General features: G+C 38.4%; 3 protein-coding genes across 3 annotated transcripts; 1 reads left to right on the forward strand and 2 right to left on the reverse strand.

The window, feature by feature from the left end:
- Positions 1 to 179: 179 nt before the first annotated feature.
- LOC106721386 (macrophage mannose receptor 1-like) lies at positions 180 to 3,280 on the forward strand. The gene is made up of 6 exons (XM_014516308.2): positions 180 to 340; positions 909 to 1,022; positions 1,355 to 1,498; positions 2,245 to 2,439; positions 2,707 to 2,961; positions 3,044 to 3,280. Exons 1-6 carry the CDS (start codon positions 292 to 294, stop codon positions 3,226 to 3,228), a joined length of 942 nt encoding a protein of 313 aa, XP_014371794.2. The 5' UTR covers positions 180 to 291; the 3' UTR covers positions 3,229 to 3,280.
- A 2,391-nt stretch (positions 3,281 to 5,671) lies between these two features.
- Positions 5,672 to 7,819, reverse strand: LOC106714342. Its single transcript, XM_045679837.1, has 4 exons — positions 7,738 to 7,819; positions 7,560 to 7,674; positions 7,254 to 7,416; positions 5,672 to 5,856 (listed from the first exon to the last, which is right to left on the reverse strand). The coding sequence occupies exons 1-4, from the start codon at positions 7,788 to 7,790 to the stop codon at positions 5,672 to 5,674; spliced, it is 516 nt and encodes a 171-aa protein (XP_045535793.1). The 5' UTR covers positions 7,791 to 7,819.
- A 1,874-nt stretch (positions 7,820 to 9,693) lies between these two features.
- LOC106721390 (nuclear pore complex protein Nup85) lies at positions 9,694 to 13,507 on the reverse strand. Its single transcript, XM_014516312.2, has 9 exons — positions 13,365 to 13,507; positions 12,603 to 13,292; positions 12,360 to 12,482; positions 12,008 to 12,223; positions 11,651 to 11,760; positions 10,995 to 11,212; positions 10,486 to 10,716; positions 10,154 to 10,253; positions 9,694 to 9,997 (listed from the first exon to the last, which is right to left on the reverse strand). The coding sequence occupies exons 1-9, from the start codon at positions 13,437 to 13,439 to the stop codon at positions 9,796 to 9,798; spliced, it is 1,965 nt and encodes a 654-aa protein (XP_014371798.2). The 5' UTR covers positions 13,440 to 13,507; the 3' UTR covers positions 9,694 to 9,795.
- Positions 13,508 to 13,676: the final 169 nt, after the last annotated feature.

Consider the following 13,676-nt stretch of genomic DNA (forward strand, 5'->3'; position numbering starts at 1 on the left):
TTTGTTCCTCCCATAGAAAACGCCAATTTCATATGTAAGGACCTAATAGTATACAATTTACGAATGTCTTGTCTCAATTTACTGCGTTTTAAATATCTAAGAAATGTGACCGAATGGGAAACATATTTGCCAGCCCTATTGGTTTAAAAAAACCAGTGACGTTTAATTGTACTTCTCGTTCCTAGTTTATACATAACCATCTACCGATATAATTCACAAACTAAGTTATATTTTATGCGTTAAATGTGATAGTTGCTAGTGTCGAGTGTTCAGTACAGCCCCAGCTTCGACATGGATACGAGATGTGTTATAGTACTATTCAGCTTACTAGCAGTGTTAGGTAAGTTCACTTTGCCTTGCCAATTTATTATCATAATTAAGCATCAATTATTAATTTTATGCATTAATGAACAATTTTATATTTAATTGCGTAGTTATGTTGACACAACGTGATAACTTTCGTATTTATTATAATTTATAAATTATCAAATTTCAGCGAGATTCGTGCAGTCGCTCTGGTCTGATACCTTCTAAAAAAACAAACATTCACATTTTTAATATTAGTAAGATTTAATGCATTGGAATTTATTTCTATTTTTCAAATGTTAAGGTGAAAAATGTTCACGAAATTTATAAGCGTTCCGCCTTACTAGAACGTCAAGGTAACATCAACGGCTACGTCGGCAAATAATTATAATTGTAATTTATAGCGAGTAAGTACTCGCTTGGCCACTGAACAGCAACTTAGACCACTTGCAAGCATTAGCTGGGGCACCTTACGAAGCAATTGGATCCTCTGGCTACTCGTCAACATTGCCACTAAAATGTATTAATATTCTTCCCGTGCAACTTTTCAGTTTACTCACGTTGTCGCTATTTTGTTTGATACATTTTTTGTTTTCTACCAGATGGCAAGAAATTTCGGTGCGACTACAAATACTTCCAAAACACTGATGGCTGGCTAAAACTGCATCGTGTGCCTGCCAACTGGGCGGAAGCTCGCCTTAGATGCCATCTCGAAGGTCTGTTCCATCCGCAATGTAAGATGACATTCATTTCACTCGAGATATGGTCACTTTTCAGGACTTACTATTATGTTCACTTTCGATATAGACTCATCCACAAACAATACTGATGAGAACAATACTGAGTAGAACGATAGGGCTTGAGTACGTTCACAGAAGACAGGAGTGCAGTAGAGACAGTCGAAATATTTTACCACCAGTATATTTCTTGGCCGTTCTTTCTTTCCTTTATCTTTTGTTAAGAGAGACCATATAAATCACCTCTAAGTTCTTTATTTATTGAAAATCAAATTAGATAGTTTAGGAAAGATAATGCGTGACGTCCACAGGAAGCAAGTTGGCGTCTCCCTTGAACACGGGTCTGAAAGCGGCGATGTCGGTGCTCATAAGGGAAGCGTCGGGCGACATGACTTGCGGCGTCTTCACCGGCATACATGCGATGTTCTCAAGAGGGGATCTCTACTCCATCGAAGGTGAATCCACTTCATATGATGATCACACATATAACTATTTCATTTTCTTCATATTTTTCAGACAAGAATAGGTAATTCAATTAGTTCTCCAGATACATAAATCGGGGCTAAAGATGAATGAACTGGTGAGTCGTAAAATGCCATGATAGTATCCTGTAGGCAAAGTGCACGGATTTGAGAACATTATTCGCAACAAAAGTTTCTATAATAGCTGATTGTAACGAAGGGATGACGTTTCATGCTGTAAAATCTTATAAAATCTATTTGAATGTATTTCTCAGGCATACATAAAACCTTAAGGTGGCTTCAACATTTTAACTGCAAACTCAACTGGACAAGGCAACTGATGAAATCATTCTAATGTCTAATTTAAATCATATGATCCGTACGATTATCAGTTTGTTGTATATATAAATTCTGCAATCAATACCTAGTATCCAAATGTCATTCCTCGATAACCTATAGGTTATAGCACTAATGATTGTTTATTTTAGGCATAAGTGTCGTATTTACACATCTCTTGATTGTATGTTTATCCGGTACAATTGTTATTATACATTGGTAACCACAAAGTTAGTAAGTGAAAAAAATTACACCCTAAAACAAATTATTGAGGTAAATAACCCTCCATGGTCTCATTCAAGACTACATCGGTAAGCATAGCTGCATGATGTACTCGCCGTCGATGTCGATGCCAACCAACTCTTTTCAAGTTATGGAGTCCGTATCTAAATTTTTGTATCCAGGCGTCCCCTTGTCGAAGATCCCTCACACGTGGGCGAGCGGGGAACCGGACAACTACAAAGATCAGGAGAGCTGCATCGCTATGCTGGCCGACGGCAGCCTCGCCGACGTCGACTGCCGCGAACCGCTTCCCTACATCTGCTACAAGACGAACGCGAAGACGATGGTCATGACAAGCTGCGGCACCACGGACAATGGTAACATTTTGTAAAACATACCTAACTACCTATAATTCCGAAATTTTCCGTAAAAGTTTGTTTTGTTGATATTTCCTTTCCGTTAGAAAACATCGGGTAAAAACCCAAAACGAGATAAACCCGAGATTTGGCTTTCGGTTAGAGTATGGCACCCTCTACCTTCCACACATAAAGTGGCATTTTATATGCGATATTAATATTTTATATTTTATGCTATATTTTTAATTCGTACTATTTTATTTCAAGTCATGTTTTTATATGAAATAGAATACGTGTTCGACGCGCGCACAGGCAGCTGCTACAAGTTCCACAGCGTACCACGCACGTGGTCGCGTGCTTACATGGCCTGCTCGGCGGAGGGCGGCCACCTGGCTATCATCAACAGTGATACTGAGGCGACGGTGATCAGGGAGCTCTTCGCTAAACACCCCGGCGGATCCATGCTCGGTAACTTCTGGAAAGACGTCGCCTTTGTTGGCTTCCACGATTGGAACGAACACGGCGAATGGCTGACGATACACGGTAATTATTTGACTCGCAGTAGGTCCGTGCATTCGCTATAACTTTGTCACTGCGTCTCTTATGGTCTTAAACTTGTTAACAGGTGATACGCTGCAGGAGGCTGGCTACGCCAAGTTCTCCGGTGGAGAGCCCAACAACGCGACTACGGGCGAGTACTGCGGTGCCGTGTACCGCTCCGCGCTCTTTGACGACCTCTGGTGCGAAAATAAGTACGCATTCATCTGCGAAAAGAGCCCCGACAGCCTACTCTGTGAAAATGATCTCTAGCTTCGAATTACTCATTATCATATTGAGTTTTAAAATGAAATAGTTTAATCTCATAAAATAAAAAATTCTTCAAGGTTGTTTTCGATGTACTTTATTTTTTGTTCTACATACTATTACTATACTATTTCCCTCCTGTTAGTCGATACGGCAAACTGATCTTGATCGATAAAATTTGTCGTAGGACGCGGTTGTGGTAAATTGTACGCGCGATTTACTGCGTTCAAAGACTATTTGATTTTTATCTGACTGACAAGAGGGTAATGTTTTTCGCCCGTATCTACGTATGTTTTGTATGTTTGTGGGTTTGTATTTGTACATATGTAAGATCCTTTGTGACGGCGTTAGGCCTACGTTTGGGCCCACGAAACGATTTTGACGAGTGTCATTCGATTCATCTTATTCTCCGGAGTGTCAAGGTGAAGTTTTTTGTGTCACAACTGAAGATTAGCCCTTATTGTACCGCAATACAACGAAGACAATCCTTACTTCCTTACTAATATTATGAATGCGAAAGTAACTCTGTCTGTCTGTCTGTCTGTCTGTCTGTCTGTCTTGCTTTCACGCAAAAACTACTGAACCGATTTAAATGAAATTTTGTACACAGATAGTCTAGAGCCTGAGGATGGACATAGGCTACATTTTAACGCGCAAAAGGGGTTGTAAGGGGTTGAAAGTGGGGGTGAAAGTTTGTATGGAATTATCGTCATTTTTACAGGTAGAAGGTTGAAACTTATTTTCAAGGCTAATTTGATAGATAAATATGAAATTAAATTTTTGGAAAAATTTTACCCCCAAGGGTGCTAAATAACAATAGGGGATGAAATTTTGTTTTGCAATATATTCGGTTTTGGTGAATGTTTTGTTTAATATGCCTTGCTGTAACCCTTACCAATATTTAGTCTAGAGCCTGAGGAAAGACGTAGGCTACATTTTTACGCGAAAAAGGGGTTTGAAGGGGTTGATAGTGGGGGTGAAAGTTTGAATGGAATTATCGTCATTTTTCCAGGTAGAAGGTTGAAACTTATTTTCAAGGCTACTAATTTGATAAAGATAAATATTAAATTAAATTTTTGTAAAATGTTACCCCCAAGGGTGCTAAATAACAATAGGGGATGAAATTTTGTTTAGCAATATGTGAGGTTTTGTTGAATGTTTTCTTTAATATGTTTTGCTATTACCCTTACCAATATTTAGTCTAGAGCCTGAGGAAGGACATAGAGCACATTTTAACGCGAAAAAGGGTTTGCAAGGGGTTGAACGTGGGGGTGTTAGTTTGTAGGGAATTATCGTCATTTTTCCAGTTGGAAGCTTGAAACTTATTTTTGAGGTTGCTAATTCCATATAAATAGATATGAAATTAAATTTTTGTAAAAAATTTACGCCCAAGGGCGTTAATAACAATAGGGGATGAAATTTTGATTGGCAATATGCTCGGTTTTGGTGAATGTTTTGTTTAATATGTTTTGCTGTTATCTTTGCCAATACTTAGTCTAGGAGGAAAGACGTAGGCTAGATTTTAACGCGAAAAGGGGGTTGCAAGGGGTTGAAAGAGGCGGTGGAAAATTATATGGAAGCATCGTCTTTTTTTACAGTTAGAAGCTTGAAACTTATTTTTGAGGCTGCTAATTTGATATAAAGAAATTAATATTCAATATTTGAAAAAAGTTTACTCTTAAGGGTGCTAAATTTGTTTGGGAATATTTTAGATTTTGTTGAATGTTTTGTTCAATATGTTTTGCTGTTACCGTTACAAATATTTAGTTTAGAGCCCGAGAAAGGATAAAGACTACTTTACAATGCGAAAAAGGGTTTGTAAGAGGTTGAAAGTGAGGGTGGAAATTTGTATGGAAGTATCGTCATTTTTACAGTTAGAAGCTTTAAACTTATTTTTTAGGCTGCTGATCTGATATAAATAATAAATATGACATTTTAAATTTGTAAATCTTTTACCCTCAAGGTTGCAATGTAACAAAATGGAATACGGGATGAATGTTTGTATGGGAAGATGTTTATGTGAATATTTTGTAGGTTTTATATTTTTTGGCATTTTTTATAAGTTTAAGTAACCACAACAACAACATAATTAACGACCCGTAACCCAGAGGGGTAGGCAGAGACCCAGGACCTACATTTGGCGCGGTCCGGGCACACCTCTTTCTATGTTCTTCTACATACATCAAAGCATAGCACGTTGGTTAAATAAAATAATTAGTCCAAAAAAATGCTACCTAAAATAGTATTTCACGCGGACGAAGTCGCGGGCACAGCTTGTAGTTGAATAATTCTTGAACACTTATCGCAACACGTGTAAGTTACACATCCTTTAGTATGAGTTAAAACTATGAAATAATTTATGAGTTGCTAAATCAGACGATAATGGTACCGAAAAAATAAACACAAGTATATAATATTGTAGTAAAATATTTTTCAATAACGATAAATGTTAAATGTTATTGTACATGATCCGCATGATCTTGCAATCGTCGCGCACGCGTCTGTCGAAGTCAGTCATGGCGCGCCGACGCTGCCCCGCCCCCTCCTCTCCCAGCTCGTACTCCCGCGACGTGCACGCGCAGCATCCCGGGCACGAGCAAAACGCGCATGTTTTACGCACAGAATCCCACGCACCTGGACAAAACCACTGTCACCCATCAGCGAGGTGTGGGTACACAACTAGTGATTGCAATCCGGCGTCATTTTCAGTCCGGCCGGATACGACCGGATTCCCATCAATCCGGCCGGATCCGACCGGATCCGACCGGATTGATTAAATCAAGATGATTTTCGCTTTTTAGTACAAAATAAGTAAGTTAATCAAGTGTCACTGCACTTATATGTAGGTAGTTTATAAAAAATAAATCGACTTTATTTCCTAACCAATGTTAAGACAAATAGACAACAAGAAAACAATTAAAATTTAGTAGTGTAGGTAACTAGTAATAATTTTACGACGTAACGAGTAGCTTAGTCTTTCTAAATTTCACTTTCACAGATAGATCAATTTATAAGTAACAATATTAATTACAGTCAAAACCGTTTATAGCGACATCGTTTAGAACAACATACCGGTTAAATTGACCAAAATCAAAGGTCCTGGCTGAATGTTATTACATATCTTTCCTATTAATACCTGTCACCGGTTGTTACAACTATCGGTTTTTACGACTCAATATGAGTAGTCCCTTCGATGTCGTTATAACAGATTTTGACTGTATCAAGTAACTATAATATCTAATAGATACAATTAACCTTACGTAATTAACTGAAATGAGATCAAAATCATTATTAAAGTATTTGAGAATGCTAACAAACAAGTCTTATATGTATTTATGATTATAACAGATACCATCATGATTTGATGAATCTGTCGAACGAATGAATGGCAAAAATTATCACAATAATGAGTTTAGAACTCTTTAGTTTAATCAACTTACGATAAATAATAATTTTAAGTAATAATTGTAAAAAAATATAAGTATTAAAAGAAAATCAATATTGATTTTGAAAATAAGATCGTAGAAAACAAATATTTTTAATTGTGTCATCAGCTAAACGACTTCTAATAGAGCTGCAAATATATACGCACAACCTATTTAAAGTACCTACTCATGCAACAGCTATATTATTTTTCCACAAACTGCTAGCACCGGATCCGGTCTTCGGATCCGGTATATTGGTACCGGATCCGGTAACCATTAAATGATGCCGGATCCGCCGGATTACCGGATCCGTTTTTCCGGATTGCAATCCCTATACACAACCCGTCTAAACACTGATTTTCATAAAAGTTAAACCTAGACTATTAGCGATGGTTATTCAAAAGTTAAAGCTAGCACAGTCGCGTTGTGGAATAATCTGTCCTCAGCGGTATTTTTCAAATACTTACGACTCAGGGGCCTTCAAGATGCGAGCGTATCTTTTACATAAAGGCCGGCAACATCTGCGATTCCCCCGGTATTGCCACATCAAATGAACAACAGATGAGATGCCTACCTAAATTGTATAAAAAATTGCCTGCGGTATACCAATTTCCTTGGCCAGTTTAGCGTACTCCACGAAGGGCGTGGCCGCCGTGTCGGCAATCGGCGCCTCGCATATCTTCACAATGCTAGGTTTTTTTACCTTCACTGGCGGAATAATTTCACGGGACTTTACCCATTTTTCGCATGGTTTCATTGGATGTATTTTCTGCAAAACGTAAATATAACCATACACGTTATTATTAATGTAAAATTGAGCTTTGTTGTAAATTTGTACTTGTAAAATACAGAAAAAATTTTAGGCGATAAACTTATCCGCAAACCGGGCGTGCTATCAACGTCTTTACTTACAATAGATTGCACTGGCTTCTCCTCCTTTAGCTCTTTCTCGGCTAACAACTCCGCAGACGTTTTGAGCACCACGCCCTTCCATGTCCGCCTCCGGTGTTTGCAGACCGGCCGGCAACTATCAATTTTACCTTATTATTTTCATATTACAAGAACAACTTATTAGTAACATTATACTGACTCGCAAAGTTTTGAATTTCCCTTTTTATCCTTCTTTTTTGGACACTCAATCATTTATAATTCATAATTTTCAAACTACAACGAGTATATAATTTTTTGACATGACAAATGTCAAGTTGACAACTACGCATAACAAGTTATTTGATCCTTGGGTTGAGGTAAGATTAAGTTGTGTAGCTATGGTACTTTTGTTTTGCCCAAGTGAACATGAAACGAGAAGAATGGTAGCGTGATTACACAGCAGTATGTCGTCGCTGCAGGAGGGTTAACTCGCCCGGTCCAATACCGCGACCACACACAAGACATACGTTAAGTGTTAGTGATGCCATGTCTGATAAATGTGTATTTAAATCCACTTCCTCTCACACCTTAAATTGCCTTAAATCTTAATGGATGTCTATTGTCCGAAATAAAGAAATTTGAATTTGAATTAAAAAAATAAAATGGGAAGGAGTAGTTGTTTTGCCATGTGATGGGGGTGTGTGTAATTGCTAAAAAAATCACTGTGTACAAACATATAGCATGTTTAATGTTTAATTTCAGATTAACCATGGATTTATCAAACCAAAAATAACATTTAAAAATATTGCTATCTCTGTTTTGGTAAAGATAATGAGAGGGATGATGATGTTTTATACAGAGACACAGAAAGCCAGGGTTAGTTAGTTAAAAAATATATTTACATTAAAAAAAACACAAAAGTACACAAAATCATTGTTTAATAGTTTTTAATAGTGCGCAATTTTGTGCGCAGATTTTTTTTTATTGTTACAAAATATCTACAATAAGGGGGCGTCCATAAATTACGTGAGGTGTTTAAGGGGGGGAGGGGGTCGAGTCAAATCTCATCTAATCTTACGTTGGAGGGAGGGGGGGGGTCTCGGCAAATATCACGCAATTTTTTTTCTGAGAGAAACAAAAAAAAAATTATACTATTTTGGTCCATTTAATCCAGATTGTACATGCATAAGATTTAATCTTAAGCGTAATCGTAATACGATAAAGATCATTCACTAATTCGTTCAATAGAAAATAATTTATAAATTAATAAATCTCACGTGAGATTGGGAGATGGGGGAGGGGGTTGAATAAAATCTCACGACATCTCACCAGGGGGGGAGGGAGGGGCAGAAAATTAAAAAAACACCTCACGTAATTTATGGACGCCCCCTAACATCCAAATTGTTAAATACAGACAACTCAAAATGTTAATAGTAAAACAAGTTTATCTTATACAGTAAGAAAGGTAATCACTTAGTTGACAGAAAATATAGTTCTACAAGGATCTTGTGCCAGTCGGAAAATATGTGAACTAACAATATCACATTGACAGTGGCATGGACTAATGGGAGCGGCAACTGCACAGTTTAAAGTTGCCATTATCATCTCGAAATTCCATTAAAAAAACACATGATGTTAAAAGATGTAGGTTACTTTGCTACTGTGTTTTAATCTAAACAGTAAGGAATTACTACGAGAAATCAAGTCATAAGTTGCAAATCAATTGCTTGGAGTTACAAAATGGACGTTCAGAAAAAAATTTGGAAATATTTGCTCACTGGTAACCCTTAAAACTTGTAGGCAAATGCCACTGCCAAAAAACTTCAATAAGATCCTTGTTACACTGTTTGTAAAACCAACATAGGCAAAAAATAAAAATATTAAGACAGTTGCGGTACATCTTGACAATTTTAACACAGACAGGAGGGCGCCACTGTCAGATAGCTTTGTGTATACTACTCATGTCAAAATAACATGACCCTTTGATCTGTTACATTGTCCATGATGACAAGGACTTAAGACATAATTTACAAAATCACTGGTATGTAATAGAGTCTGAGTACCACATATTTTTATTTATATTTAAGCTCTAATTTGGTTAGTTGAGTTCTAGTTATGAACTTCAACATATGGAGTACACAATATTCATTTTAGTAGGTTACGATTGACATGACATGCCCATCACTGTCACCAATAACTTCAAGGCATCACTTTTGTTTATCACATTTTGCACTTAGTATTATAATGAACACTTCAACATTTCTATCACAATCTTTCGTTATTCTTCAACACCATCCAGCAGGACAGTTCTAGCTAGGTTCCTGGCGCAGGCCAGACGCAGCAGGTCCGCCTTCTCCCCCGTCAGCAGCTTGGCCCGCAGCTCCAGACATAACAGGATCTCGTATGTCTCCGTAGACGAGAACACTGGCTCCTCTGACTCCAGCAGTGGCAATGTGTCCAACAGTAATGTCTCCCAGAAGCTACAAATAAGTTTACAAAAGTTATGTAAAAAAAGCAATCATTTGGTGATCTGCTTAAACCAGGATTTTTATATAAAGATAAATGGACTAAATTGATCAAAGGGATAATTTAGAGAGTAAAATTTTGGAAAAAATCAATAAAAAGGTGTAACTTACTATTCTGGAGCGATTTTGGACGTAATTAGAGAAATTAATAACTTTGCCGCCTTTTTGAATTCTTTGTTGTTATACAATCTGTGGAAGTCACTGTATTTGCCTGAAACAATAAATAAATTAAAACACCATATTCGATGATCTGTACTAAAATGAAAGGTCATTAGTTTAATGATTTTTTAAACTCTTTAATGTAGATTTCTCATACTAGGGGACACCCTGATAACAATTAGACAACTTTGAGTGCGCCACTAAGTATTCTAATATATGAATATGGCAAATTATTAGGCAGGCCGTGTTCTGACGTGTCCTTAATAAGGAATTTATTGAATTACCGAGCAACAGCAGTGTATCGTCCATGAGTAGCGTGGGCCCGGCGCTGAGCAGCATGTCGGCGGCGGGCAGCGGAGCACCCGCGCAGTACCCGCGCAGCGCCGCGTGCGCCGCGCCCGCACACAGCCCCGCCCCGCGCGCCCGCCCCGCCCACGCCAGCGCCGCGCCCACCCGCCCCGCGCCCCGCCCCGCGCCCCGCCACCGCGCACTCATACACGCGCACACCGTCTGCACTGAACACACATTGCACTCCGTCAACATTTGTTTATGAAAGAACAGCCCAAGTCAAGTACATAAATAGTACAAAAACTTAGTTTATTTAATGGATTTAATAATGTAGAAAAAGGGAAAGATGTGCTAAAAGTGAATGCCAAGTCTCAGATGAAGATATCGAGGACAGAGAGAAGTGGAAGTAACTAATCAGGAATGCCGACCCCACTACCATGTGGGATACGAGCTAGGCAGGGAAAGAGAGAATGTAGAAAATGGCCATAAATATTAATTTGCTTACCAACACCAAGGAGGTCGTATTTCTTAGCTTCAGCAATGATGCGCATCGCTTTCTCCTCGCTGTCGAGGGGGAGCCGCTCCAGCAACAACTCTGCGCGACGCGGGCCCTCAGGCGCGCACGCGACCAGGTATGACAAGCCCGTGCACCACAGTGCCCCATGTTCCATCACCAGTGACCCGTATTCCAGCACCAGGCTGTCGCGAAGCCGCTTCGTCATACTGACAACATAAATGACAAGTCATAAATCAAAATATAGAAAGATTGCCTAGAGGACAAAATAGTATATCCACATGTAACTTTTTGCTGTAGCATCGGTGGCTCACTTGACTTGTAACCTACAGGTCCTAGGTTCGAATTCCACCAAGTACCAATGTGTTTTTCGATTTTCGATTGACATATGTACATTTATCCGACGTTCTCACGGTGAAGGAAAACATCGTGATGCAACCTGCACTTTCTGAGAAGAAATTCAATGATTCAATGATATGATATGAAGTCAACCAACCCGCACTGGGCCAGCGTGGTTGACTACGGCCTACTCACCCCTAATTCGGCGGAGGTTCAGAGCCCCTCAGTGGGGACGTTTAGTAATGAATGTTTTTTTGTTAACTTCTAACAGATAAAGATGATGAAAAGATGAGATTTCCTGAACTTACTCAGTCTGGTGTTCATCCAATACTTGCAATTTTCCACAGTGGTACAGCATATCAGTGAGATGTGTAGCAAACCAGCCGTTATCAGACATTTGTTGTATTTCATAGATCATCTGCAGTTTAAAATATAAAACTAGTTACTTCAAAACATATATCAAGTGAGAACCCTCAACCCTTACACCACTAGGTATAGAACACAGACAATATGAGAAAGAGTGAAATCAAATGTTATGTTACAAAATTGGTCAGAGCTAAGCCTAAAGGCTTTAGGGCTAAGAGTAACAAGTCAAGTCATTTAGGCTCTAGGTCTGGAATGGATCCCCGGTGATAGCATTAACATGTGTATCTATTGCAACATACCTGATGGAGGTCACCTTCAAGCAATGCACGTATGACAGTGTTGAGGTGTGAGTGCGCATGCGCAGCGCCGAGCCCCGCGCAGGCCGCTGCCGCGTCCGCCAGCTCGCGCCGTCGCGACCATGGCCGCGTGAACAGCACATACCCTCCCAGTAGGTAGAACCAGGATGGATATTTGGAACAAATTGACTCAAACGCTGTGTAGTCCCCAATCAGTAACTAGTATAGAAAATATTTGCATGTTTTATTTCATTTTCACAAGTTGATGCTACATGTAAACTTTGTTTTAAAGGTTTTAGCTAGTGAAATAAATTAAATGTATATATAAATATATCATATATATATTTGTACTTACTCTCATAATAAGTTGCAAGTACGGTAGTGAGCTCAAAGACTGGCTGTTCAAAATGGCTCTACACTCCGCCTGCCAGTGCTTCCACACTATTGTGAACTCCCCACTAGATATACCACCATATATCTGGAAATGTATTAATGGAATATGGAAATTAATTATGATGATATTTCTTCTGCCAACTAATAAACTTTGCACAAGACCAAGCAGAAGGTCTAAAGATAACAAAAGAAATACACAACTTACATTATAAACAGGCATAGTACGAAGAGAATTGGCAACAAGCTTGAATTCAGCTGATTCAGAGTCAGAATGGAGTCGTAGAAGATCTCTGGCATCATCGATTCTCCCTTGAATTATCAAACTAACAACAGTATCCCAATACTCGGGGTGATCTTCAGAACCTCTTTCTCTAGCCTCCAGCAACTGTGCTGCGGTCTGGTCATGGCTTGGAAAGTGACAGCAAACCCACTCTAACAAAAATGGTAAAACCACATCACCAGGAATGTTTTTTATAAACAAAATCTCGCAGAGATGCCAAATACATTCGATTGAGTAAAAAATCGTTGCGTAGGAATTTAAACTATTCTTTGCCAAAGCATCTGACTCTTCCTCGGCTGCTTCTTGTAAATTTTCGATGATGGACCGTACGATCGATCTATATTGGCGGGAAAGTTTCCAAAATTCCACCTGATTGTCCGAATTTGTGTTCTCCGCAACTTTTTGCAAAGAAAGAAATACGCCATTTGAATCGTTTATAAGCTTCCTTAGTATAGGAATAAAAAGTAGGATTTCTTGTCGCACTTTTAAGATTTTGTTATCACTTGTATTGCCTTGGTTTTTACTAACTGTTTGACTTCTTGGATAAATTGTGAAATTATTTCCTCGCCTCCATGCACATGCGATGTGCTTTTCAAAACATTTGTTCGGTAAAACCTGTAAAACATTATAATATAGAAAACATACATAACCTTAATGCTTGCATAGGTGGTAGCGTTCAATGCTTACAAAAGTTTTTGCTCTATCACTACGTTTTAAATGCTTTTCCATCAGGCCGTTTGATGAGAAACCTGAAATATTCATGTTATCGTTTTGATTTACAAAAATTACAATGAATTTTTCAAAAGCGAAAGCAATAACCGTTCATAAAATTAAATTAACTTTTTTATAATAATTAAATGACGTAGGTTTTATTGTTGCCATGTCCTACGGAAAAATTTGTTGCTTATTTAAAGGACCCCAAAACATTTTTTTTTCTTCTAAAATTTACTCTTAAGGAAACGGTGAGATTTTAAAACTTTTAAATTGTTTAATCCAAAG

Source organism: Papilio machaon, chromosome 10 (assembly GCF_912999745.1).
Source record: "Papilio machaon chromosome 10, ilPapMach1.1, whole genome shotgun sequence".
NCBI lineage: Eukaryota > Metazoa > Arthropoda > Insecta > Lepidoptera > Papilionidae > Papilio > Papilio machaon.